Source organism: Crocodylus porosus, unplaced genomic scaffold (assembly GCF_001723895.1).
Source record: "Crocodylus porosus isolate Cpor-Errol unplaced genomic scaffold, CroPor_comp1, whole genome shotgun sequence".
Taxonomy (NCBI): Eukaryota; Metazoa; Chordata; order Crocodylia; family Crocodylidae; genus Crocodylus; species Crocodylus porosus.
This window is the reverse complement of record NW_017728948.1, coordinates 65,076,831-65,104,368: the sequence shown is the minus strand read 5'-3', so window position 1 is coordinate 65,104,368 and position 27,538 is coordinate 65,076,831. Positions and strand designations below refer to the sequence as shown.

The following is a 27,538-nucleotide window of genomic DNA, read 5'->3' as shown; positions in this document are numbered from 1 at the left end:
GAAAAACCAAAAAAAAGATTAGTGCTTACCCCGAAGAAATTTACTTTTACCCACCTGCCCACTTCCAACATTGCCATCGTTATGTAGTTCCTAAATGATGTGAGAACATGTTTATAAATCTACTGCCCGGAAAGTCCTGCAAATTACTCATTCGTAATTACTGGAGACTTCACAACTAGGGTTGGCCTCCTGCCTTTGCAGAAGGTTGGGGTAGGATATGTTAAGGATAGACATGTAAATATGGAGTGCAGTCACAAGTCTGGAGATGGCACTATGAATTTTTAGCCCCCTATCCAACATTGTATATGCATTATAATACAAAAAAGATACAGGTGCCTGTATATGTTATTGTGTTCCTCCTGAATTCTCAGAAATGCAAGATTTCATGCTATTAGAAGAATATAAAGAATAAATTATGCTCAATAGTTTACCTAGGTCAGTACTGTCCCTCAGAAAGCAGGAATTTAAAACACACTATTTTGTCATTGCATTTGTCTTGCCATGCGTCTTCATTTTTTCTTCCTCTTGCTTACCTTACTGTCTTCAGCCAACTCTCTGGTTGTTATTTTGCTACTGGATTAACAGCAGTCAGCAATACACACCTGAAAGACCTACATAAACCAAAGAAATCTGCACAAATTCCATTTAAATAGTATAAAAATGTTTACGTCCTTTACTTACTAATTATTCCACATCAACAAATAAGACATGCAGGTCCCCTGCAGTATAAGAATCAAAATATGGGAGTTATCATGCCCGTGTACAGGAGTTCTTTCATCCAAAATTGGGGAGGGCAGAATGAGACTAGATGCTAGACTTCTTGCATACCACAGGACTGACAGCTCTGTAATAATACCTCTTAAGTACACAGTGCTGTGGCATCATCACCGTTAAGACTGTCCTTAAGACTGTCTAGCTCCCCTCATTTTGAAGTCTTACAACAATAAATAGTGCAAAGAGGAGGAAGTGAACTGGATCTTTCTATGAGCTTGCTTTTTCCCTCTAAGCAATTCAATATTGAAGTTACTTCTGCTCATTAAGCCCAAAGCATCTCATCCTCCATTTCAGAGCTTTATGTCACATAAAGCAGAATTTTATTTCTAAATGGACCTTGAGATCCAGCCATTTCACTTCAGTTTATCTGGGTTTTGCACCAAAGGAAACAGAGTATAAATGGATTATTTGTAAGGAGTAACAAGTGAAGTTGTTTTAAAGCATACATGCTGCAGCATTCATTGTCTTGGCATATTGATGGATTCAAGCAGCTGCTAGAAGAACACATCAGCTTTGCCCAAATATCAGATGCTGAAGAAGCTAAAGCCTGAAGCAGGCTCAGTTAAGCTGAGAGGCATAGCCACTTTGTTAATAGCAGGCACCCAGGCAGACATTTCAATTCATCTCTAGAACTAACAGACGCATTTGGAAAAGGACTGAACAAAAAAAATTAATTCATGCAAATTTCCACCTGCACCTACTTCAGGGAACCAGGCCCTTTAAAGTTGCAAACAATTCAACAATAATATATAAAGAGCTTCAGTACAGTATGTAGACTAATAGTGGAAGCAGTATCAATCCCAAATAGCAATACAAGCATTATTACCATACAGTATATAAGTTGTATGTTGCACCTGATGTAGTTATACCAGTGTACTTCCTAATATGAGTATAAAAGATAGCTAAACTGAGAGTAGGCCATCTAGTTTATACTGTTTTTCAAAAGTTAAAGTGAAAGTCCCACTTATTCAGAAAAAAAATACGAGTCCGCACAGAAACCTACAATTGATAAATGGAGGGCTTGGTTTGGTTTGGCTGATTTGTCCTTGATGAAAATAAACTACAGTGTTCTAAGAGAATGGGAAAATTTCCTTTGCTGATTAATCTTTTTATATCAAAAGTGGTGAGGTACTAAGATTTGACACTGACGTTGAGATGCTTAAAGCTTGTTGAGATGATGATTACATATTTATGGTAAGCCAAAGCATAAGCTAACTCAAACACACTACATCTTCAGGACCAAATTTTGGATTTAGATAGCATTTTTCTCCTAAACATACAAATGAGTAAATATTGTAGCTAGGAAAACTACCCTGGAAATTCACTTGTCTTTTTAACAACCATGGCTCATTAGGTTTGTGGCATAAATTCAATTACTAAAGTGTGAAATATGGAAGTTTTAGTTAAAATCTCCCTAACTGAAACATTAATTCAGACTTAAACTTCAAGAATTATTGACTCAGGCCTCTAATATGAATAGATTATGCAGTGCTTGGAGGTCTCTGGTAAGCAATATTGTTTGATTTCTACCTTATGGTTCTATCTTAGTCACTAGCTTCTTCAAATTTAAAAAGTGGAGAGTTTCTTTTACTTGTTTCCTTAACTACATCAGATCATGTCAGTGTGTGCTACATTTGGATGTAATCTAAAATTTTATTGACTTTTACTGCAATGTGTGCATCAATGCTTTTTATTAACCTGCTTTACCATTGATCTCACTAGCAATTCTTGACTCATGCAAAGTTCTAACCTCATAGTACTGGCAGCCTGTTGATATCCATTATTTTTATGACAGCATTAGGATCAAGTTGAGCAAAGGAAAATTTAGGTGGAACATCAGGAAACATTTAGTGTTTAGTGGGGTCTATTAGACCATGGAATAATCTCACAAGGGAACATTTAGAAGCCTCAGTAAAAGTAATTTAGGACTAGACTGGACAAAATAGTGGAGAATAATTATGTACTGGCATCAGGAAAGGTCTTTTCCTTCTTCAGTTTTTCATGTTTCCATAAGCAAGAAAACATCTCTGAATATCACTTTAAGTTTCTAGCTTTACACATGCATACACTCCGCAATTACGGTAGCTTAACAGGTTATTTTGCTTACATTAATACAAACACTAAAGCAAAGGAAATCACGAGTTAAAACAATAACATCATCATGATACTCAACCAAACCACTTTAGTATTATTTCTAACTTGTTCAGTTCCAATTAGGTTACATTATGACCCTCTACACTAAAGATCACATGCGATATGCATTCTCAAACTTCTGCAGTACATTGGTTAATAATAGTTATTTTAATATTATAGGGCAGGCTTCTTCTCTCACTTATACACACACCTAAGCAAGGATTTTACCACTTAAAGTTATATCACTTAAAAATGTATTGGGCCTCAGAATATTAATACACAGAGGCTCAGGATAGAAGCTGGCGGGCACTAGAGCAGCCCTCTCCTCCCTGCCACAGTGCTGAGCTGGGCGGCGGGGAGGCAGGGTGGCCAGGCCCCAGAATGACGTTCTTATTAGGGAGGGGTTCTGATCACTTAAACCGGTTTGTGTGTAATGTCTGTCCCTAACACAAAGGACTAGAAAACAGGCCATACGAGGAGAGGCTGAAAGACATGGGACTGTTCAGCCTGGAAAAGAGAAGACTTAGGGGGGACTTGGTGGCAGCCTATAAACATATAAGGGGTATAGTATACATCAGGGACTGGGAGAGCATCTGTTCACCAAGCCGTCCCAGGGGAAGATAAGGAATAACAGACGTAAACTGCTAGAAAGTGGCTTCAAATTGGATAAAAAGAAAAACTTCTTTATGGTTTGAGTGTCCAGAGTCTGGAACAGACTCTCCCAAGAGGTGGTACAGTCACCTACCCTGAAAAACTTTAAAGGACAACTGGATGCACACTCATCTTGCTGGGGTCATCTGACCCCAGCAGTCTTCCATGCCCAAGAGCAGGAAGGCTGGACCTGATTATCTCATGAGGTCCCTTCCAGCTCTTAACTTCTATAAACCTACCTACCTACCTATCTATTTATATTACTCAGATAGATAGATAGATAAAGTGTGGATAAAGTAACAAATGTACGAATCAGAATTAAGTCAGTTGCCATTAAAGTTTTAGTTCTTAATATACGCATTGAGGGAGACACAGGGTTTTCTTTTTTGTTTGTTTCATTTTGGTTTAGTTTGCTTTTGTATTCCAGAAGCACAGAGTCCCCAGTGAAGGACTGTATACAAGAAAATCCATGTGAGATGGTGTTAACTTGCTGGTATAATTGAGTATCAAGCTGGTAGTGCATTAATGCTTATAAAGCTGGCATTTCGTGTAAATCATTTTGTTTTTTCTTGTTTCTTCAGTATATGCATTGCTGTAAGAAAAAGCACTTGAGCCACCTTGACTCCAAGATAAAGGATTCTTCTGTGTATGAAAGATTTCTAGAGTTTTTCTTTTTCTTTACACTCTGGGTGCAATGTTATAAATAAACTACCAGGTTCCTCCATCTGGTATTCAGATCTCTTCACATAAAGCTGCAGCAGACTGTCACTGTAGAACTGGGCCAACTATTCACAGCCTGCAGGACAAATCTGGAACCTTTGGATCTGGCCCACAGACCCAGGGCTTTGGCAATAGTGGGGGTCACCCCACTTTTTCTTCTTCAGGCATTCCCCCCTTGCCACCACAAGAAGTGGTGCAGGCTGCAGATGCTTTCCCTGTGTAGCCAGGGAGACGAGTGGTGGCCGTAGTGCCCATATGTTTGCCTGCCTCCAACCTAGTTGGGGATCATTTCAGCTCACAGCTAGAAAAGGTTGCTTACCTCTGTTCTACAGTCCTATTCCCCAATCAGTTCCATTCTTAGAAAGGCCTATGGAGTCACCATCCCCATCTCTGTCCCAATGCTAATATACTGTTCAACTGTCTTGGTGTCAAAGGCATCACATTTCATACATACATATACACATGCAAGAATAATGCAAATTAAAGTGCTCAAGGTTTACAAAGTGAAACTCAAAAGAGTAACAGTGGGGAGGGAGCAGCAGCAAGCAGGACACTAGAATGGAGAGGTACAAGAGTCTATAAGTGAACATTAAATAAATCAGTGTAATCAACAAGGAATAGATTTATCTTAGATATTGCTGTAGGCATCTAAAAACAAACTTCTAATTTCTTCAGTTGTGCAAAGGTAGGTCTGTAAAACTAACAAGCACAAACAGCATCCTCAAGAAATATTAAATTCATAAGGAAAAAGTCAAAGACGTGGAATAGTGGTATTTAATGCACGTACCGGTCATAGTCCCAGGTTCAAACCGCAGCCTGGGTACCAGATTGTTTCAGATGGTTGCATACAAAGTGAACTGAGGCTCATTTAACACAGACAATGACAACACACAGAAAAAGTGTTAAAATAATATTGTCAGGGTTTTCTGAAGTCAAGCACTTAACTAGGAAATGTCAAATTATGACTGGAATGTATACCTTTCCAAACAGTATCCGAACATGGAATTAAAAACAATTTTTCTGCCAGACCTGTGCCTAATTCAATGCACAGGATTGACAGTTTGCACATAATGAGAAGGTGACCAATACCTGCTGTGTGAGAGACACTGTGCCTTATTACACATTATTTAATTCCTGCTCTAAAGACAGAATTATTAATTTGTGTGCCACTGACATCCCCACTTGCCACCACCATGCCTATGCACCACCTCCGCCTTCCTCTGCAAGCACCTACTCTGGACCCTTTCAAAAACAGGTAGATATAATTCTTGCTGGGGTCACCTGATCCCAGCTGACTTCCTGCCTATAGTGGGGAGGCTAGACTCAAATCTCATGAGGTCCCTTCCAGCCCCTAATGTCTATGAAATCTGTGTCATGTGCCAGACAAAGAGGACGCTTGTGCCCATTATGGCACCTGTACCACAGGTTGACCCTTGCTCTAGAACTTTTTAAAGAAAACAAGGGGGGTTTTTTTTGTTTTAATATGGATAAGGCAACGTTTTCTAGCCAGGTTCTCATAAATAACTCATCTTGGTTACAATTTTCAAAAAAAAAAATTTTACCTGATGTAGTGTGGAAACTTTCTATCCAAACATTTATAACTTCCTGCTGAAATTGCTGCAAAGTCAATCCAGGCCACACAAATTCAGAATTAGAGAGGAAATGCAGCAGAGCAGGGACAACACTGTTCTTAAGAATTCTCCTGCAACACTGCCACAGTTTCCATTTCAGAAGCACAGAAAAGAAGGGCAGAAAGGGACCTCAGGAAGTCATATAATCCAACTACTGCTTCAGGAAGGATCATCCCTTTCTAAACTATCTCGAACAAGTGTTTGTCTAAACCAGTGGTCTCCAAACTTTTTTGATCACGCATTCCTATCAGTAAAGATTTTTGAGCATGCACTCCCAATATATGTATATTTATATAAATATATAAATAAATAGAAGTTCTAATATTTTCTTCCCGCACCCCAATGGATCATCTTTGTGCGCACACCCCACTTTGGAGACCACTGGTCTAAACTGTTCTTAAAAACAGCTTCTCTAGGTTGCCTGTTCCAATGCTTAACCACCTTCACAGTGAAATATTTCTTACTGATAGCCAACCTGAATTTCCCTTTACATCCAACACAGCTGCCCCTAGTCCTGTCCTGTCTGGCCACAGAAAATAGTCTATCCCCATCTTCTTTATAACCACCCTTCAAATATCTGGAGACTGCTATCAAATTCCACTCCTATCCCAACCTCCCCCCCCACACCCACAGCATCTTCTCTTCTTCAAATTAAATCATTTAAATTTTCTAAACACTCCTGGTTCTTTCAGCTTTTTGTCATGAATCATGTTTCTCAGACCTCCAAAATTATTTTTCACACTCTTTGTTGGACACTCTGTTTTCTCCATATCGTTAGTGCCCCAAAAAGTGGACATAAGACACCACAAAAGGCCTTTGATTTCTTGAAGTCAAACTGTGCTACCATCAAGAGATATTAAATAATATTAACCTTCTTCTGGTTACCAGGATGTATTTAATCTCAGAGATATATTGACTTCAATAAAACTGCAGGGAAAATGTCACTGGGTCATATAGAATACCAACTCAGTACTATGAAACATATTCTAATGATATAATATTGTACTATTTTTCCATGACAAATAAAACACACTCACTTCAATGCTGGTCTCAGTTTTATCAGTGAAATACTTTTGTACCCACTCTTAATTAAATAATTAAAAATTCTAGAATCTGAAAGACTAAAATTATACATAATACCAGATACATTACTACACTGAAAAACAACACGCAAAGTGACAATCGCATTAGAGCTTCCAGACAAATGCAAGTCAAGAACTAATTAATATCTTAAATAAAAAAAAAAATCTTCTTGCATTGTATATCTATTGAACATTTTATTATGCAAATAAACAATCATTTTAAAAACAAAGTCTCCTGTATATTAACAATATATCATTTGGTTTCATATACATATTGACCCAATGGAAACTATTCTGTGTCATATTTCTGAGGGTATGTATTTTACCCTCAAAATTTAAAGGAAAAAGCTTTGTAAAGAATTAGAGGATATTTTTTTCCTTGGTGTTCTTTCTCTTGCACACATCTTAAATACATAATGGCTTTCAAGACTATTTATATTAATTCAAGATTTTCCTGCTTTCAGAGATGTGGTTTGTTTCTCTTCTTTTACTTGATTATCATCATCTCCAGAAGTAGGTTCAGAGGTGTTATTCAAAAAAAGTGAGTCCATCATTCTCAATTACTCGCCTGTTAAAAGATTTGGTGGAGTTTGCCCTCTTTTTTTAATTTTTAAGACTTCTTTCCCACTCTTCTCAAGTTTAAGTTACTTCTTTTCTTTCTCCACATTTCTGACAATCTCTTCTCTTTACGGAAAGGCACTCCTATGTTTCTTGGTTTCCAGTAGTCAGCATACTTCCACTACATTTTCTTCGTCAAGTAACCTATTCTTCTAGTATTTCTGGAAAAAACGATGTGTGCTGTGCAGTTCATTTTCACATATAGAGTGAACATCACTCAAGCTGTTGCCATCTTTCAGAGTTCTGTCGTCTTTTAGCAATTAGTTTTGCTGCTCCTCTTTTTAGCTGAGAGAGTGGATTTTTTTATGGTACATACACAGGATGGAATGCTCTTCTTTCTAGCCACCCTCTCTGCCCATCTCCAAACAAGGTGGAGAATAAGATAGTATCTCCCTATAGAACCTCTCCTATAGAATTTACCGTATTTCTTCAATTTTAAGATGAGCCCCACACCCCATTTAATACAGAAGGAAAGCCCAGTTGGAGGGTAGGGGCAGGCAGCTGCTGTGGCTTGGGCTTCAGCCCCTACCCAGGTTTGAGGCCATAGCCACAGCTGTTACCTGCCCCCTCTCCTCCCCTCCCCTCACTGCCTCTGTACCCTGCCATCTACCCCCTTCAGACTTGTCTCCTCATCTTCCCCTCCCACACAGCCTATACTTCCTCACCTGCCCCTCTCCCTCCCCCACTTACCCTTGCTCGGCACCAGCAGACTCCATGCACACTGAAGCCTGGGGCACTAAGCATGGCCCTAGTCTGGCCCTATTGCAGCAGCGCACAGCCCACAAGGCTGCTATGGAGACTGGGCTAGAATGGGGACAGAGCCTGCTAGTATAGAGCAGAGCTGGGCGCAGGGGCTGTGGACAGGCAAAGGCAGAGGTGGCAGGGGGCAGGCATAAGCAGGGGGATAAGTTACTTAACCTTCCTACACCACCTGCCTCCCCACTGCCTGCCTCCCTGCAGCAGTAGGAGGGAAGTATTAAAAATCTCCAAAAAACAGATTTTAAATTTTCTATGTATATAGTCTAATTATTGCAGGGTCATCTTAAATCCAGGGTCATTGTAGATTTGAGTAAATATGTTTTCTTCCTTTATTGAACCTTGTCTTTGTACTCTTATTTTAGAGCAAGATGTACTAGAATGTCCTCAGGGGGACACCCTCCACTCAATCATCCAAAGAGTTCACCAGACGGACTCACTTGCCAGATGATTCCCATGGGAGTTCTTTTCTCCCAGAAGAGTTAAAAAATATAGGGAGCCAGCTACTAAGTCAGACTAGTTCCATGCATGGATGTCATTACAGGGTAGCTCATTTCAGTTAGGATATACTTCCTTGTGTTATATTATTTGTGGCTGAAATGGCCTGCCCCAAATTATTGGTTTTAGGAGTAGCTTTCTTGAAAATAATGAAACTATTGCTGAGTTTATATAACATTCTTTAGATTCTATCAATGTTTGTCAGTAATTCACTTCTGTGAACAACACTTTGCTACTTTCAACTCCTGTCCAGCTTTACTGGAAACAGGAATGATCAAAGGACTATGCCTTCCCGTCTTCTTCAAAATATGTTTGTCAGAGTCCCTCCGGGAGGGGCTTGCTTGAGACCACTGTAGCCTTTTCTGGTTTCTAAGCATGCACCCTGAAGCCAGCTCAGGCATGACTTGTAGAGCAAGGGAGGAACCCAGGATCTTTCCCACTCTGAGATCCTGGCCTCCCTGATTGTCTTTGGCCCTGAATAAACAATTTAGCTTCCAGCTTAGCTTCTAAGAGAGTGGCTACCTATTATTGTACAGAAGTGAAACCCACAGTTACAAGCAGCAAAAGAGCTCCTCTTCAATAAAGGCATTTATTGGGGCAAAGGCCATAGAGCAAGAAAACGTTGTCACTCCAAAGGAGTAAGCCATCTCTTGTCCTCAGTCCAGCCCACACAGCTTGGAGCACCCCAAAGTCAACTCAGCTCATCTCTCCAGTCTGCACCAGCTCAGAAGCCTCAAATCTTCCCTACTGGTCTCCATCCTTTAGACTCTAGCCAGGAGCTGACAGCCTGCTTTGCCCATTGCCCTGTTTATCTTCTCCAACTTTTTTGTGATGTCACAAGAAATCCCACTTTTCCTGAAATATCAACAAAGCTATTCAAAATCTCTGTTGATGCTGGCGGTCCATCTCATCTCTGCTCACACACTGACAGTCCCTAGACCTAGCAAGTGCTCTATTGATTCTTTTTTTTTTCCCTCATGTACAAGTTTCTGAGGTAAACTGAGGCACGCACAACAATACGAACACTTTAAAAAACATAAATATAACAATAAAAAGCATAGTCCATCACAGCTTAGAATTCATAGTAGAAACTGGACAGATGTACTAGGATATATATCCCAATAATTAACCAATGCCACAGAGCTGTTACTTGCCAAAGACATATTAACACCATTAAATTAAAATATCTGCTAAAAGCAAAGAGGCCATATTAAAGGAAACAACTGCATTGCCACAAATAAAGCAACCAGAAGTTAGAAAATTTCAGAAGTAAGTTCAAGGCAAAAATGGAAAAAGTGGACAAAATGGAAGAAGTGTTTAATCTCTCAACAATGCATTTGCTGTCATTATGCTACTTATTCCTTTTGGCTTATTTATTTCCTTAATTATAAGAACACTTCCTTTCACTATTTCAGAGCAAGTCTAAAACTAAGTTTGAATCATATGACTAAGGTAAAAGCCACCTACAAAATTCTGGAATGTGTATGTGGTAGAACAAGCCAGAGACTTTTGTGAGGTTAAAGCTGTTCTTTCAGCCTTATATTCCAAACGAAAGAACCCTCGTTTAAGAAACAAAAGGTCTCAGTCAAAAACGCTTCCTTTTCTAGTGTCAGCCCCCTTCAGGAAGAAGCCTATAGTACTTGAAGAGACAAAGAGTGAAGTACTGGGGGTGCTTAGTATATCACAGTATTTCCATTCAGCCTTGGGGAAGTATTGTATGTGTGAAGTCTCATAAATGTAACATAAGTATAACTATCATATATGTGCTTGTCTGCACCAATTAAAATAAAAACAGCACTTACCTGTAACTGGAGCATCTATATCCAGCAAGTTTTTTTCTTGACGGAGAATTGAAGCACCCTCTGTTATTATTCTCAAAGCAACACTCTCTTCCAGCCTCCCTTCCTTCATAAGATGTGCCTTTAAAATATCCACACGGGGTTTTCCATCATTATCGAACACTTCCTTAGCTGTGAGCCGATGGCTTGGAGGAAAAGGGACAGCTGGGAAGAAAAGAAAAATATTTGGTCACTTCTCTAGGAAAAGCTATTAGAAGTGACAGTTTTAGAAGTCAGCTCTATTAGCTATAACCTCTGCCTTAGACCATTTTTTTTATGTAAGCAGTATCAAGTAATCTGAACCTTCTATTGTTTCTTCTATGGCTTCTGGCTATATCATGGATAGCAAATTAAAGACAGATGTTCAAAAACCATGTATGCACAAGACCTATTATTCACACATTTAAAAAAAACAAACAAAAAAATAGTTAGTTTTCTTTGCCACTTTTAACATGATTAAAAATTAGAACTTAATTTGGGAATGTTAAAAGCAGCATGGAAGTGAAGGAAGGAAAAAGGATCGACACTGCAGCTGCCTAGGACAGACATAATGCTCCTTTATACAGAAGGAGCTTAATGCACACTACAATACAGCTCAGGTTATTTAATACCCATGTGCCTACAAAGCTAGCTCTAAATAAAAATGCAAAAAACTTTATAGTTATCTCCTTTTCTTTAATTACTAGTGAAGTACCTGGGGAAAAAAATCCTTCTATTTTTTATATTAATATTTGAACATAGTTATTTACATAGGAAGCATGGAATATCCTATAAACAGTCTGCTTCAGTCAAACATAGCAATGCAAGTCGCAGGAAAGCTCTTTTGGTGAGGGGAAGGGAAGGGTCTTATTAGATAGAAGGTAAAAAAAATTATCCTGAACTGAACCTATGGGGCAGTCATCTGCGTGTTACCATTACACAGAGTTCCAAGTCCACAGCTCAACTCAGTATACTCTCTCTTACACACTGTCCTACAGCTTGCTAAAGCTGTAAGCTTCAAGGGTGATTCTGCCTGCTTCTACAATGAGGTCAAAACATTATCCCAGCTTAGCCCCCTTTCCACAGCAGCTAAATTAGAGCAGCATTAGAGCCTGCCTTGCTAGGTGTAAGGTAATTATACTGATCCAGGCCACAGCTGTGGGCAGGTCAGATTATAAAGAAGCTGAGACTGAAGAAGGAATGGAAGCTTAAGGACCAATTCAAGGTGGTCAGCCACAGAGCAGAGTACAAATCAAGCCATTGCCAAAGGGACACTATTGCCTTTCTGGTAAGTATTTAATTGGAGGCCTTCAGCATACCACAAAAATCAAACCCTACAGCTGCATACAGACACTCAAATAATCTGGGAGAATTCTCTCAGGACTGTTCTTTTGAAGAAAAACTTGTACAGACATGCAAATACTGAAGTCCTGAAGAGTGGAGAGCTTGCAGTACTGACATTGTGTAGCTGGGCAGGGGGTAAGGGGTTCCCTATACACATATCTAAACATGTTCTGCAGGCTTCTTTAGTCTGCCTGGTAGCAGATGGCAACAGTGCATACGGCAGGCCTGACTGGATGATCCAGACCACCCATAGTCAGCCTTTGCTCCTCTGCAGCACAATGTGGGAATTGTGAAGGAATGTTCTGCTCCCTGCTGGAGCAGCAGTGTCCAGCAAGAGACACAGTCTTCCTGCATAGTTTCTCCCTGCCAGGGAGACAATCCTGTCTTCTGAGACAAACTATGGCATGTACAGATATTCCCCCTCCCATAAACTCTCTTGGGAGTTCTCCTGGTTGTTCCCAGGTTATTTTTCTTCTGGAGTAGCCATTTTTACCCTGGGAGAAAAACTCCAAACATCTGTACGCTCATAGTTTTTCCTGGGGGAGAGCAGCAACTCCCCCAGGAGAAACTGCATATCTACAGGAGACCGAAAGAAAGCAACTTAAGACTTCTTGTATGTTAACTTTTCTTAAATTTAAAAGCCAACATACCAAAAAAAAATTCCCCTTATGAGGGACAGGTTTAAAAAAAAATAAAATAAAAAAAAAAACCACACATCACATGCACACAAACTCTTCAAAACCTGGTTCAGTATAAAATTAGCTTTTTCTTGACTTTAAAGGAAGTTAAAGAAAAAGGCAGCAATGATGATATCAAAACCCAATAAAAGCATTATAAAATGTGTTGATAAATTTATTATCTTATGGAGTCATAAATCTCTCTGAAGGTGGATGGATTAGATTACAGAGCCTGTCAACATAGTTTTTTCATGCCCATCAGCCATTATTTCTCACACTTAACAAAAGCAAGGAAGCTGTGTATACGACAGATCACTATCCTCCTTTATTCCCCTATGAAACAATTTCTGCACTATAAAACAATGTCATTAAAATACAGATACACATACATGTAACTATGAATTTTGGCACACAAGCTGCTGTTCCTGATGCTCCAGCAGCACAGACTGGTGGGAGTAGCAGCATTCTCTAAACCAGCACCCTCTAAAACAGCACTCTGCCCCACTCACTCACTCCTTCTGATAATACTGCCAAGACAATATAACCTTAATGATCAATAGAGGACTAACATTGCTAATCCATTCTTGTTCCAATTCAATTCAGCATTACTGAACAAATTTCAGTCCTCTAAATAATCCAGATGAGATTCTTGGCTTCCCTTTTAATCTCATAAAATCTTTCCTTATTATACAAGCTAATTTGCATTTTGGGGCAGGGCTTAATTTTTTTTCCTGCCTTAATCTCACAAATCTAAATGATATTTGTTTACCAGCATGTCTCTGTTCACAAAATGGAGCTAGGTGTTCTGGGAAAAGTTAGTGAGATGAGTCTCTGGCACACACCCCAGACCTAAAATTGTGGGGATTTTTCTGAGAAAAAAGAAATGTAGAAAGGCAGAAAGACCACACAGTCCCTGCCCTCCCTAAGCATTCTCTTGGAAATGTAGCCCAGGAACTATAGTAAAAGAGATCAATCTGAGGTCTTCATCTTCAGGATGGTTTTCCAGTTTACAGTTTCAAAGTTTCATATACAGGTTGGGTAGAAACTTACATCTGAGCAGGAAGCCTATTTTTCTTTATATTTTCACAGTGGTTAAACTTCCCCCAGAACCATCCCAAAATCAGAAGGCCAGGAGCTATGCTAAAATCTCCAAGGAAAATCTCAACTACTTAAAAGTAAGACATCCTCAATTATGGATTAATTGTCAATTCCACACAGGAACAAAAATAGGCTAAGGATTGGGGGACAAAAAGAAGGGATAAGATGAGAATGCATATTTATTAAGCTTTTACCTTTACTCCAAAACAAACCACAATGACAAACAGAACAACAGCCTGGCCTCAAATACTTTTGGGGCACAAGTAGAAAGACTGCAACATTATTTGAATGTGGATCTACTCAGGTTTATCCAATTTTGTTATATAGTGGATATATCATTAAGCAGCCTACATTCATTTCTAACAAAATAGTTGTGTATTTTTCTCCTAAGGTATCACAGGATCAGAATTTACACAGTATATTTATCAGCTATATGATTACATGATCTTATGCAAAAAAGTGGCAGTGATAATTTCTGCATCTATTAACATGAAGAATAAATTAAAGGAAAAGATTATACCTGGGCAGTGTTTAGAAAACACAGTAAAAAAGTATTTTTCTGGCTCAGCATTTTAAGTGCTCTGAAATCAGATTTTTAATAAACGTCAGCCACTAACTAATTAAAAAGGTATTGTTCCAGCTGCAGGTGATTAATGATTAATTAGTGAAAACATGAGTGACTGAACACAGTATTAACAGCAACTTCTATTATGAGAGTTTTAATATTATGTTTATGGAAACAAAGTGCTGGCTTGTACATACAGAAATAAATAATTTTCACATGGAAGTCAGTTAACACATGTAATTATTGAAATCACCAATAGACAGCAGTGGCAAACATTTTATACAGTAACTTTTCTACCTGAACACTAAAATATACTTCAGAATATTTGTACTTCACTGCAAATCTTATCACTTACAACAGTAACTGAATTACAAAATTAAAAAATATATATATATTTTATTTTAAAATGATAATTAAGAGCCTACTCTTGTATCCAACAGTACAAATAGCCTGAAGGAGTATTTTAACTGCAAACAGTTGCAGATTATGAGGAAGCAATTAATTACGTTTTCTTTTGTTTTTAAAAAAGAAGAATTAGAATTGGGGTTTCTCTTTCTTTATGAACTGCTTCTTCTCTGATGGGGAAGGAAGCATTATTACTCTGGCTTCTATAACAATGGTTCACATGACAAAAATAGTACCCATGCATTTCCTGTATTCTAGTAGTCTCTTCCTGCAATCTGACAAGTAGAAGGAATTGGAACCAGCACCATCCAACCACTCAGAATGCTCCAGACCAAGAATGGTTCACAAATCATATATGGAAGTACTAAATAAGGTACAACAGACACTGTTGGAAAGATAGAGATAAGCCTGGACTGGCAGAGAGAAACTGGGACAGAATGTAATCATGCTGGCTAGGACAGGAGTTGCACATAAACCAGCTTGTCATCAGAAACAAGTTTAAACCTGGAACAGAAAAAAAAGTTTAGTGCACATAAATCAGTTTGAAAATGGCTGAAACTGGTGTAAGATAAGCCTGGTTGAAGGTAATATCACACTTAACTGGTTTAGATCAAACTGGTTTATAAATTTTTTGTCCCAGACCCTTTGTTCAAGTTAAATCACAGTCCCCCCATCATCCCAGCATTTTGCTGCCCTGGGCTGGGCTGGGTTGGGCTGTCTGCTCCAGAGAGCAGGGCTGGCTCTGCCCCTGTTCCCTAACTGAAGCAGTGAGGGCTGGCCCACTCCCCCCCACTCCCCGCCCCCCCCCAGGAAACTCCTGCTGAGGTATGGGGCCAGGAAGCAGGGTTAAAACATCCCTTCCCCCACAGTACAAAGCTGCTCTGCTCTGCCCTGCTTACTTAGTGCTGGTTGCAACTGTGGACAACAAATCCCAGAGGCACCTGGAAACAGGAAGAGGAGGTAATGAGCAACCCTGCAGAGTCCTGCTCTTATGATTCTGGATTGCAAATCCCAGAGACCTCAGGGGCAGCAGGAAAAGGAAGCAAATACACAGCCCATGCTGGCTATGTGCCAGAAAGCCATGCTCTAGTGTCCCAGGGTTTTTGGCTTGAGCCACTGCAGGTACGTGGCTGCATTTCCTGAATCAAAGTTGAATGTCTGTTCATTTGCTTATTGGTTCAATCTTTGCAGCTTAAACTTACCTGCAAAGACTGAATCAATTCAGCCTCAGGCTTTTTGACTGTCCATACTTAGCCCCTGTGAATCATGCAATATGCCATTATGCTTAGAGTGACAAATCTTATTATTATGGGTGAACACTACATATATACACAGTGCCACACTAACAATGTGCTTCTAAGCAAAATCTGAATTTAAGAGTTCAGTCCCTTTCTGCCGTTTTCCCATCACCATCAGATTTTTTTCTTTTTTAGTATTCTACCTTTAAATCAGCTCATTGATTTTTATAGGTATTTAAAAAGACTCACAATGAGAAGCAATATATTCAGACTTTAAATAATAAAGGATTGGCAATTGAACAAATGCACCAGGTAAACAAAAAACAATGAGACAGAATTCAATGCTCTGCCTCAGCCTATGAGTGTCTTCCTCATGAGACCACAAGACACAAGACAATCCCCAGGTGCTTGCCTTTAACTGCCTATTCTCCCTGCCTTGTGCTCTCAGCTCTCTGGAGGCTACTGAAGCAGATGAAGGAAAACATCAACCACCATCTCACTGTTCCTGTAATGTTTATTTTACTGAAAACATGGCCACTCTAAAGGCCAGTCATATGCCGTCATGTGCTTGTCTCTTATTAAACCAAACTTGCCAAAGCAAGTAAATAAATCAAGAGGAAAAACAAAAACAAAAAACCCACCATAATTCCAGTTGTGCCAACCGTACACACTACAGAAATGAGCCAAAGAAAATTTTAATCTTTATTCATTAATTACTTGTTTAAACTTTTACACTGTAGTATAAATTATTATACAGTAGTAATATTCCCAGAACAAGTTTTTTGTATACAAAAAATAATCTTTCCTATGAATTCCTTGCAATTCACTTCTCTCCGTGTTGAGATTTAATCTTTAAATTTTACAGATTAGAAATGTAATGCATCTCTGATTTTTTAAAGAATATTAATATTTTTCTATACATTTTTATGTTTTTGTTCATATAGTTTTCCTATGGCAACTACATATACAAGAAACTATCATGTCAATATTATGATATATTGAAATTTGTCTTTGATATTAACTTGCAATTTTGAACTGCCTCAGAAACATCATCAATTACTTATATTATGGTAGCATCTATCTAGAGACCCCTGCTCATAATAAACTTTAAATTTCAGGACTGAGGCCCAGATATCTTGTCCAAAGTCACTCAAAGTCCTTTGCAAGGGAGTGGGTGCAGAGGGAAGAACAGAGGGGCCTGAGACTCCACACATTGGGAGCCTCTGCCATGGAAGACTCCTGACAGAGACTTCAGGTAAGTGAATGAGGAGGAGGGCAGCGATGGGGGGTGGTGACACAGAACGCAGTCAGGGACCTAGCCTTGGTGTTGCCTCCGGCTCAGAGCTCCTGTGGGGCTAGCACCCAGACAGGGCCTTTGGAGAGGTTGGCAACACCCCAGTCCTTTGTCTGTGGCAGCTGCCTGGCTCTGGGAGAACCAGGAATCCCCTCACCTGTCCCATGTGTGCCCAGCTTGAGGTACTGGAGAGGCAGGTGAGGGAACTCCAGGCAAAGGTCAGCAGGCTGTGGGGGATGGGGGCAGCTGAGGAAGAGATTGACATGTACTTCCATTCTCTGCAGGAACACATACCTGGAGGAAAGGCGTCACAGGTGGCAGTCGATGCAGAAGGATGGAAGACAGTCACCTCCAGATCCAAACGTCACATTACTGGTACAACTGCCCCAGTGCAGCTGGGAAACGGGTATTATGCCCTAGCATCACTGGGACCGAGTACAGCAATGGAGGCCACACCCACCGCCACCACCAGACAGGCTGAGAGGACACCGGGCAGCCAGAGAAGATGTCAAGTCATCATGGTGGGTAACTTCCTCCTAAGATGAATGGAGGGAGCCATCTGCCGCCCAAATCCTACAGTACGGGAGGTATGCTGCCTGCCCGGAGGTATGATTTGGGACATCACAGCAAGGCTTCCAGACTAATCAGGCCCACTGACTCCTACCCCATGGTCTTCATCCATATTGGAACGAATGATGCAGCCTATAGTCTGGGATGGGTCATGGCTGACTACATGGCTCTGGGAGATGGGCTTAGAGGCTTGGGGCACAAGTAGCACCATGGCAACTGCACTGAGGTCAACTCACAGCTTCAGAGCTGGTGCCACCATGCGGGGTTTGGCTTTCTGGACCATGATCCTTACTTCCAGGATAAGATCTTGGTGGGATGGGACAGCCTCCATCTCTCTCCCAAAGGTAAGAGTCTGTTCTCCAACAGGTTGGTAGACCTCCTACATAAAGCTTTAAGCTAGCTTTGTCATTGGACAGGGATGCCTAGTTCAGGATGAGATCAGGTAGGATAAGCCATGAACTGCATGCTGGAAATGATCAGGTAAGTACTAAGGGGCCCACTAAGAACCAAGATAGGTGAATACTAAGGGCACCTATTGGTGGGGACTTCAGTGACTCTATAATAATGTTAGAAGTATGGGAAACAAGCAGGAAAAACTTGACTCCTGCTTGCAGACAAAGATCTCAACCTGGTTGGTCTAACAGAAACCTGGTGGGACCCTACCTATGACTGGGCAGTGGGCACTGAAGGTTACAGGCTATACAGGCAGGATAGATTGAGGAAAAAGGTGGGGACATTGCTCTATATGTTAGGGAACATTATACATCCTCTGTAATAAAGATGGGAACAGAAAATGGGCAAATCGAAGCCCTGTGGGTCAGATTACAAGGGGATAGGGGTGCAAGGGACTTGGTAGTGGGGGTCTACTACACTAAGGAGAAGAGTTAGACCTAGAATTTTCAAAACAGCTCTCAAAGACAGCATGTTCAAAAGACCTAGCTGTCTCGGGTGACCTAAATTACCCAGACATCTGCTGAGAGAAGCAGTCAGCTAGGTCTACCCATTCACGTTGGTTCTTAACCTGCATACAGAACCTGCATCTAACCCAGGATGTATGCAGTCCCACTAGGGAAGATGCTTGCCTTGACTTGGTGCTGGCCTCAGGGAAAGACTTGGTGGGGGAGCTACAAGTACAAGGTAACCTAGGGGATAGTGGCAACCAGTTGATAGGATTCACTATCCGGCGTAAGGTAGGAAAGACAAATAGTAGGGTAGTAGTGCTAGACTTCTGGAAGGCCAACTTCAATGAGCTCAGGAGATTGGTTAGGGTGGGACTGAGGGGTAATTACATCTGTGAGATGGGAGCCAAAGAAGGGTAGGAGCTCCTCAAGGGACTGATCCTACAGGCACAGAGGGACACCATCCCAGTACACACAAAGGGAGACAAAAGAGCCAAAAACACCTTCTTGGCTGAGCTGGGAAATCCAGGAGAGCCAGAGGAAAAGAGGCCTACAGGCTGTGGAGGCAGGAGGCAGCCACCAGGAAAGAGTATACCTCGTGCTTCCAGGGAAGCAGTGAGAAAGGCTAAAGCAAATACAGAACTCAAGTCAGCAACAAAGATTAAGGATAACAAGAAGTCCTTCTTTAAGTACACAGGGAGCAGGAAAAAGGCCCCAGCTAACATAGGGCCACTAGAGAATGGACTAGAGCAACTCGTAACTGATAGGATGCAAAAAGCGGAGCTCTTAAATAGTTTCTTTGCTTCTGTTTTCCTGGACAGAGATACAAATGCACCTCCCACTGAGTCTTTAGTCTGGAGTGAGAGTAATACCAATCCACCAACGGTTAGCACTGACCTAGTGAAGGGACACTTGGAAGGGTTGGACGTATTTAAGTTGGCAGGCCCCAACAATCTTCACCCAACAGTATTAAAGGAACTGAATGTAGCAGAACCACTGGCACAGCTGTTTGAGTGCTCATGGCACTTGGGACAGGCCCCAGAGGACTAGAAAAGGGCCAACGTGGTCCCGATCTTCAAGACGGGGAAGGAGGACGACCCAGATAATTATAGGACAGTTAGCCTCACCTCTATTCTTGGCAAGACTTTAGAAAAAGTCATAAAGAATCACATTTGCAGGGGGCAAGCAGGTAACATAATGGTAAGGGGCAACCAGCATGGGCTTACATCAGGCAGATCCTGCATGACTAACCTGGTCTCTTTTTATGACCAGGTCACAAAGTGCATAGATGCAGGGGAGAAGTAAATATTATTTACCTGGATTTTAAAAAGGTTTTTGACATAGTGTCACACCTGATTCTTATGAGCAAACTGAGTAGCTGCAATGTGGTAAGTCGAGTGAAAAACTGGCTTATGGGTTTTCACCCACCTTACTGTGAAAGAGTGGTGATGGATGGGTCAGTTTCTCCCTGGAGAGATCTGGGCAGTGGAGTCCCCAAGGAGCTGTCCTTGGACCAGTACTGTTTAATATCTTCATCAGCAATTTGGATGAAGGTGTTGAAAGCACCTTGTCCAAATTTACAGATGACACTAAACTATGGGACATAATAAACAGACTGGAGGGCAGGGAGCAAATTCAGGCAGATTTGGACAGACTGGGGAAATGGGCAGATCAGAATAGAATGCAATTCAACAAGGATTAATGCAAGGTACTGCACCTGGGGAGAAAATCTCCAACACACCTACAGACTGCGGGGGGCACCATTCTGATTACCATAACAGTGGAAAGAGATCTCCAAGTCTTGGGTGACGAAAAATGAACATGAACCACCAGTGTGACCAGGCAATAAGCAAGGCTAACTGCACTCTTTCTTGCATCAGCGGGAGCATCAGGAGCAGGTCTAAGGAACTGATAATTCCCCTCTATGTGGCACTGGTGAGGCTGCAGATGGAGTACTGCAAGTTTTGGGTGCTGTACTTCAAGAGGGATGTGGATAACCTTGAGAGGGTTCAGAGGAAGGCTACTCATATGGTTGAGGGCCTGCAGGTAAGACCCTATGAAGACAGACTAAGGGATCTGAATCTCTTCAGCCTCCACAAAAGGCTGAGAGGTGATCTTGTGTCTCCCTACAAACTCATCAGGGAGTCAGCAGGGAATAGGGGACACTCTGTTTACCAGGGTGCCCCTTGGAGTTACCAGAAATAATGGCCACAAACTGAAGGAGAATAGATTTAGATTGGACATAAGGAACAAATTCTTTATGGGGAGGGTTGCCAAAATATAAAATGGCCTTCCAAGGGAAGCGGTGCTTTCCCCTACCTTGGAGGTGTTCAAGAGGAGATTAGACAGGCATCTGGCTGGGTATACTTAACCCCAGCCCTCTTTTCTGTCTGGAGCAAGGTGTCAAACACAATGATCTACCAGGTCCCTTCCAATTCTAGAAATCTATGAAAGTCTGTGGTGGATTTAGGTGTCTTGCATAACCCAGTGTTTTAACAAGATCTTACACATCTCCACCTTCCAAACTATGGGTCAAGGAGGAAATCTGTGTCAGACAACAGTCAAGTGAATGTTGTATTACCTGTAACAGCCAACTGCATGACCAACAACTTTTCCAATGAATGTGGATAAGTTCAGAAGACATATTATAAAATAATGTGTGCAAATAAGCATACCAAATAAAAGGTGACAGAGATACAGCTACCCGTTTATAAATACTTTTTAAGTTGTTCTAATTTTGGTTTTTAACACGTGCCTCTGGTTTTCACTTCAAAATTAAAAATTTTAAACACACTTCAAACATTTTAAATAAAAAAGAAAGCTAACAAGTTAATTTGATAATGACCATTATTTGAGGAAGGGGAACCCACAAACAAGCACTTTTTCAAAGCGCAGTAAGCTATGAAACCTGAAATCCTGTCCTAGGTGGGGATTTTCAGCACTATAAGCATACATGTACACACAGACCCAGACCCAGTGTCACTAAAGGCACTCTACACATGCAGATAAAGGGGCAATGGGATCTAAAGCATGCTCCATACAATCACGCTTGTTGCCATGCAACATGATCCTGGGCTCCCCCTCCACCAGCAAAATGAAAGCTGGGGAGGCCCCTCAGCTGAGGAACTCCCAGTCATGAAGGTGCCCTATGCATCCCCACAGCTGAGAAGTACAGATGCTGCAGTTTCACACCCTCCTGAGACTGGGACACTGTGGCAGTCATGATCTCCTAACCCCACGGCTTCTACACACCCCACGGGTGGGAGATTGCAACCAGGAGGTACACAGCCAGGACCCAGAAATCAGCAACTGTGGGACTCTGGATCTTGGCAGCTATGGGGCACTGATGGGGCCCAGAGCTCTCAGCTGCCAGAGCTGAGAATCCCCTCAGTTGCAGGACCCAGGATGTTACTAGCCTTCTTAACAAGTCAGCAATCTACCCTTGTTGCCAAGAAAGCTAACAGCATATTGGGTTGCATTAGTAGGAGTGATGCCAGCAGATAGAGGGAAGTAATTATTCCTCTCTATTCTGCACTGGTGAGGCCACACCTGGAGTACTGTGTCCAGTTTTGGGCCCCCCACTATAGAAAGGATGTGGACAAGTTGGAGAGAGTACAGTGGAGAGCTATGAAAACGGCTGGGGCATGTGACTTAGGAGAAGAGGCCAAGGGAACTGGATTTATTTAGTTTGGAGAAGAGAAGACTACGGGGATTTGATAGCAGCCTTTAACTCCCTGAAGGGTGGTTCCAAAGACAATGGAGCTAAACTGTTCTCAGTGGTGACAGATAACAGAACAAGGAACAATGGTCTCAAGTTGCAGCAAGAGAGGTTTAGGTTGGCTATTAGGAAAAATGTTCTCACTAGGACAGTGGTGAAGCACTGTAACAAGCTACCTAGAGAGGTGGTGGAATCTCTATCCTTAGAGGTTTTTAAGACCTGGCTCGAAAAAGCCCAGTGCTCTAGTTGGGGATGATCCCGGTTTGTGGAGGCAGTTGGAGTAAATGACTTTCCTGAGGTCCCTTCCAACCATGATTTTCTGATTCTATGATTCAGACTGAGCATGATGAACCCCTGTGGCTGGGAGCCTGGCCAGCCAACAGGACTCCCAGCCTCAGGGGAGGCCTGGTAATGTGCAAATTAAAGCTGGTTATGAACCAGCTATAAAGTCAGTACACATTTTTAGGTATAACTTATTAGCTGCTTGGACTTTTTTTTTTTTTTTACAGCATGCTAGGAACTTTGTACATGTAGCTGATTTCAGTTAACTGTGCAATTAACCAGTGAATTGCACAATGCCTGTAACATGTACGGGGGCTTAAAAGAATCATGATTCCTGTTTAGAGTACCATTAATTCATATACTTTATTAGATAGGAATTCTGTTTGCTTTTCAGATATTTAGGTTATACACATAAGATTCAATGGCTATAACAGTGGTTCTCAACCTTTTTTTAGAGTCTAGGCACCTTCTGGAAAATGCCAGCTCTCAACTTTTACTTAAATTTTTTGTTTTTTTCTGGAAAAATAGTAGCATAGTTCTTCTGTTGCAATGCATTCAGCGATACCACAACAGGTCAGAATATTGCTTATACCATGGATTTCTACTTGAAGTCTCCAGATTTATCTTGTGAATCATGTGCAATTTTGCATGGCGTTCTCAAGAGATCACAGCAAATGCAGGGTGGAATGGCACCCTGTCTGAAAATCTCTGGGCTTGAATAACAACAACTCTCCCATACCAAAAACAAAAGAAGAGTATGGAAAAAGAAAGATATATTTCTTCTTAACAGCAAGAGAAGCTTTCATATCTCCTGACTCAGAAAGGCAAGCAGAATATAGAGTATTTTTCAAGACAAATTCTGAACATCAGCACTTCAGCTTCACCACGATTCTTTCTTGACTGCACCATAGGTGATAAGATCTTAGAAAAACCTAAAAGGAAGCCAGTTAGTAGTTTCATACCAAACAAAACTAGATGACACTTCACTCCATAGCAACTACAGCTCTACCTTGAAGTTCTATTTATTTGTAAATTTTGTTTTTATAGCTAAACGAGCTGTCTGCTCCTCTAGATTGTGAAAGCTCTTCAGTGTAAGTATCACTGGCTTAATTTTCAAAAGCAAGTAACAATTTCAGATGCCAAAGAACCCTGTGCAGAAGCCTGACATTCTAAAAATAAGGACTTTCAAGCACTTATGTTGACCACAGAATGTTATTAATCCCTTCTAAAAATTTAGGTCCATATCATTTTATTTCTTCATTTTGGCCAATAAACACATTCTTCATGCCAACCGTTGAACACCTAATCAGCAAATTTTTCAGAGTACTGTATTTTCGCATTATATGATTGTGAGAGTAGGAGAACAGAGAGAAATCCAAAGGATAGGACAACTGGTTCAGGACACCCAAATACCACCATTTAACATATATGCGCATAAATCTAGAATTACATACCTACAAGCTTTTCACACATATGAATATTATTACACCACTACACAATAGAGAGTGATGTTTCTATAAAACAAGACTATAATATAATAACCAATATGGACTTGTTTTCTCTATTTGCTTAGAGACACACAGTAGGTAGAAAAATGAGTCATTACCATCAATGGTTGCTAAGAAGCAGCACAGTGAAACTTCACGTATAACAGAGATTGCCAAAAGCATGCTATATGGGAAGAACATCACTAACAAATACAAAGCTGGTGTAATGTAAAAAGCTGAAAATATGAACAACACTAGAAGAACTTTAAATTGTCACATATGTCATATCGCTTTCCACGGTTTCCTCTCAGGTACGCAGTCAGCTCTGCCCTGAGGCTATTCTCAATAGTGATAAACATACGCAATATATTAACTACCTTGCCTACAGTATGCAGCTGAACACAAGAATGTTTGAACAATATTTTGAAACCGTTCTCTTGCTCTCTCTCTCCTCATCCATTAGTCATTGCTCTTCCCCTTCCATTGCCATTGCCATAGAGAATAATCTTTTCTGATGTTTCTTAAGGTGCAGGATATCTAGAAGGAGCACATCAAAATAAACACTTCTGGTCGTCTATTACCCTATAACAAACATATCCATTTGTCCTAACAGAAAAAAATGGGGGGAGAAAATGAGACACTGCTTCTTCCCTTATGCTCCACTGCAAACCTTTCAAACAGCAGTCCCTTGCAAGCTGCCTCTCTGAGCCACGTTTGTTTGGTGTAAAACACATGGGAGGTCATTCTCAGTAGTCTCTTACAATTAGGGCCTAGTTTAAATTGTGGGCCCAGCTCACAAATCATGGCCCAATCATGGCAGGGGCCACCATTTTTTGCACCCAGATCATGGTACCAGTGGAGGAGCCCCTCTGTCCCACACCCCTCTACCAAGCAGGGGCAAGTGCTGAAGTAAGGAACCCTGCTCCAATCCCCACAGCTGAGGCTTCCCCCTTGCCTTCACACCCATTGCAGGGTGGAGAGGGTATGGGCCCCACTATCCCTTCCCCTGGCTGCCCTCCAGGGATGGGAGACGAGACAAGGGCTGGAGGGAGAGTTGTGATAGAGAGTCCGGCTCAGCAGTACCTTTGCTTTCCTGGTCTAGTGAGCCAGCCCCTTCAGGCTGGCCACCACCTTGAGCTGACACTGCCTCAGGGATTCCAGTCCCCTCACACCACCCCCCGACCCATGGGCCGTAAAGAGACTGGGCAGGCAGTGAGCTGGACCCTTCCCACTGGCCGCCACTGCCACCTCAGGGGCTCCAGCCCCCTTGCACCACCCCCACTTGCAGATGGTAGAGGCCAAGCAGCATCGTTCCCCCACCACCACCACCCCCGTTGATGAACAAAGCATGGGGCCTACCTGACACGCAAATATGGTGCTGGGGAGGTGGCAGCTGCTACCATCTCTACCTCATGTAGGCTGGCAGGACTCAGGGGGACCCTGGCAGCAGAGGGAGAGGAAGACTATTCTTTTCTTCCACCCTGGCCACGCTGCTCCTCTCTTTAAAAATCGCCCCTCCCCCTGCCTCTCTTGCAGTGTTGTTGCAACAAAATGCTATGATATGGCCACTCGCTGAGGAATTCTTCAACAAGTAGCCTTATGGTGGCATTTTGTCCCAAATAACATTTTTTGTGAAAGTCACTTCAGTTTTGGGGGAGGGGATCACAAAATTAAACCATAATTTAAGCCAGGCCCTACTTACAATCTTGGGTACTGCCCATCCCCTTACTCCCCGAATGCAGACCATCACAACCTAGCTGGGACATCTTTTGAAAATGTGTTAAGACCTTCTTTTGTTAATAGGCTTTTAAACAGGCAGAGTTAAGCTCTGGGACATTGTTTGGGGAACAGTTTTATCCTTTAGTACTTTCTTTTATTAACATTATCTGGTCCTATGACTTATGTCATGGCTACCCATCTAGCAGCCCATGGGTTGCATCTGGTCCACAAGTGGTTAACATGCAGCCCCAAGGCTGCCACTGCTCTGACAACTTCAAAAGCTGAAATGTCAATTTCATTATGTAAAAAGTTCTACAATGTAAAGACAGAAAAAAAATATATTGTGGGGCTAAGTTATTTAGGAAAGCTAGTTCCAACCATTTATGGCCTGGAAATACTTACAAGTACCTGGCAATTTAAAATCCTGATCACAAATTTATTTTCAATTATTAAAGGCTATCTAATCAGCTACACTTTCTGTAGATGCATCATCTTAAGATCAAAATGTATTAACTAGTACATTCACATTAACATCCAAATCCCAGAACAAAACAGAGAAACTGTATTAGTAATCTGGCTCAGTTGTTTTATAGCGACAATGTAGGTAAGCTACAATAAAGTAAAAGACATAACAACATCATCTTCCATGAAACTTTCATTATGCAAATGTAAGATATCAAAATAGAAGTGTAAGGAAGATCAAAAAGAAAAAAAATGAAGAAATATTTACTGCGACAGACATACAAAACTACCATCCCTTCTGAAGGCAAGTCTATCTGAGAGCAGGTGATAGCAGCTAGAAGCCAGAAGGAATCATTATTCAAGGAAATGGGAAGTCAGATGTACAGAAAAGTTATCAATATTTACTTGAAACACTAGGGAGAGCCCAGATAAGAAAAGACAGATTTCTCAAGGAACAGTTGGGCCACTCACAGAAACAGCATCAGTCCCAGCTGATTCACTGCAATACAGGTGTTAAGTAGTTCCTCTGTAATTTGATGTTATCATCACCAAAGTCACTAGGATCCTAGAGCATGCAACAAAGATGTATTATGAGCAGCCTGCAAAAAGTCATGCTAGCGGTCATGGTCTCAGAAAGCCCTCTAGATACATATATAACTGAAATTTAAAAAGCCAACAATTACGAGACTTTGAAAAGTATTTCAAAACAATCAATTAATTTCATTGACTAATTAAGAATGCAAATACATGAAAATGCAGATGCATGGATGAGTGTCATTTTCCTTATATGGGGAAGACTAAGTTAGTAAAAGAAGTTAATGTGTAGCTATGCTAAATCACTATAACACCTGAACATACCCACTGTGAATTAGATGTTTTCAGATACCCAAACACACAAAGGCTGATTTAAGTGCTTGTGCAATTATCCTGGTTCTTAAATACTTACTAATCACCACCCTAACATCCTTCTTGGACCATCTCAGCTTTTCAATATGCAAATAGTTGACATGGCAGATGGCCTATCCTTTAAGTGTAAACTTAATACTGCTCTAAAATAGTGCTTTCACTGTCAACCATGATGGTCACTTTGCTTCCATTTC

At 41.1% G+C, this 27,538-nt stretch overlaps 1 protein-coding gene across 1 annotated transcript in view; it reads right to left on the bottom strand.

Annotated features, from left to right (window-relative positions):
* PPP3CA (protein phosphatase 3 catalytic subunit alpha) overlaps positions 1-10,870 on the bottom strand; it is a gene marked incomplete at its 5' end in the record, with an annotated part of 217,284 nt that extends 206,414 nt beyond the window's left edge. The window contains one exon of the mRNA XM_019552626.1: positions 10,666-10,870. Coding sequence (XP_019408171.1) covers positions 10,666-10,870 — 205 coding nt within the window. The remainder of the gene's footprint in view (positions 1-10,665) is intronic.
* Positions 10,871-27,538: the final 16,668 nt, after the last annotated feature.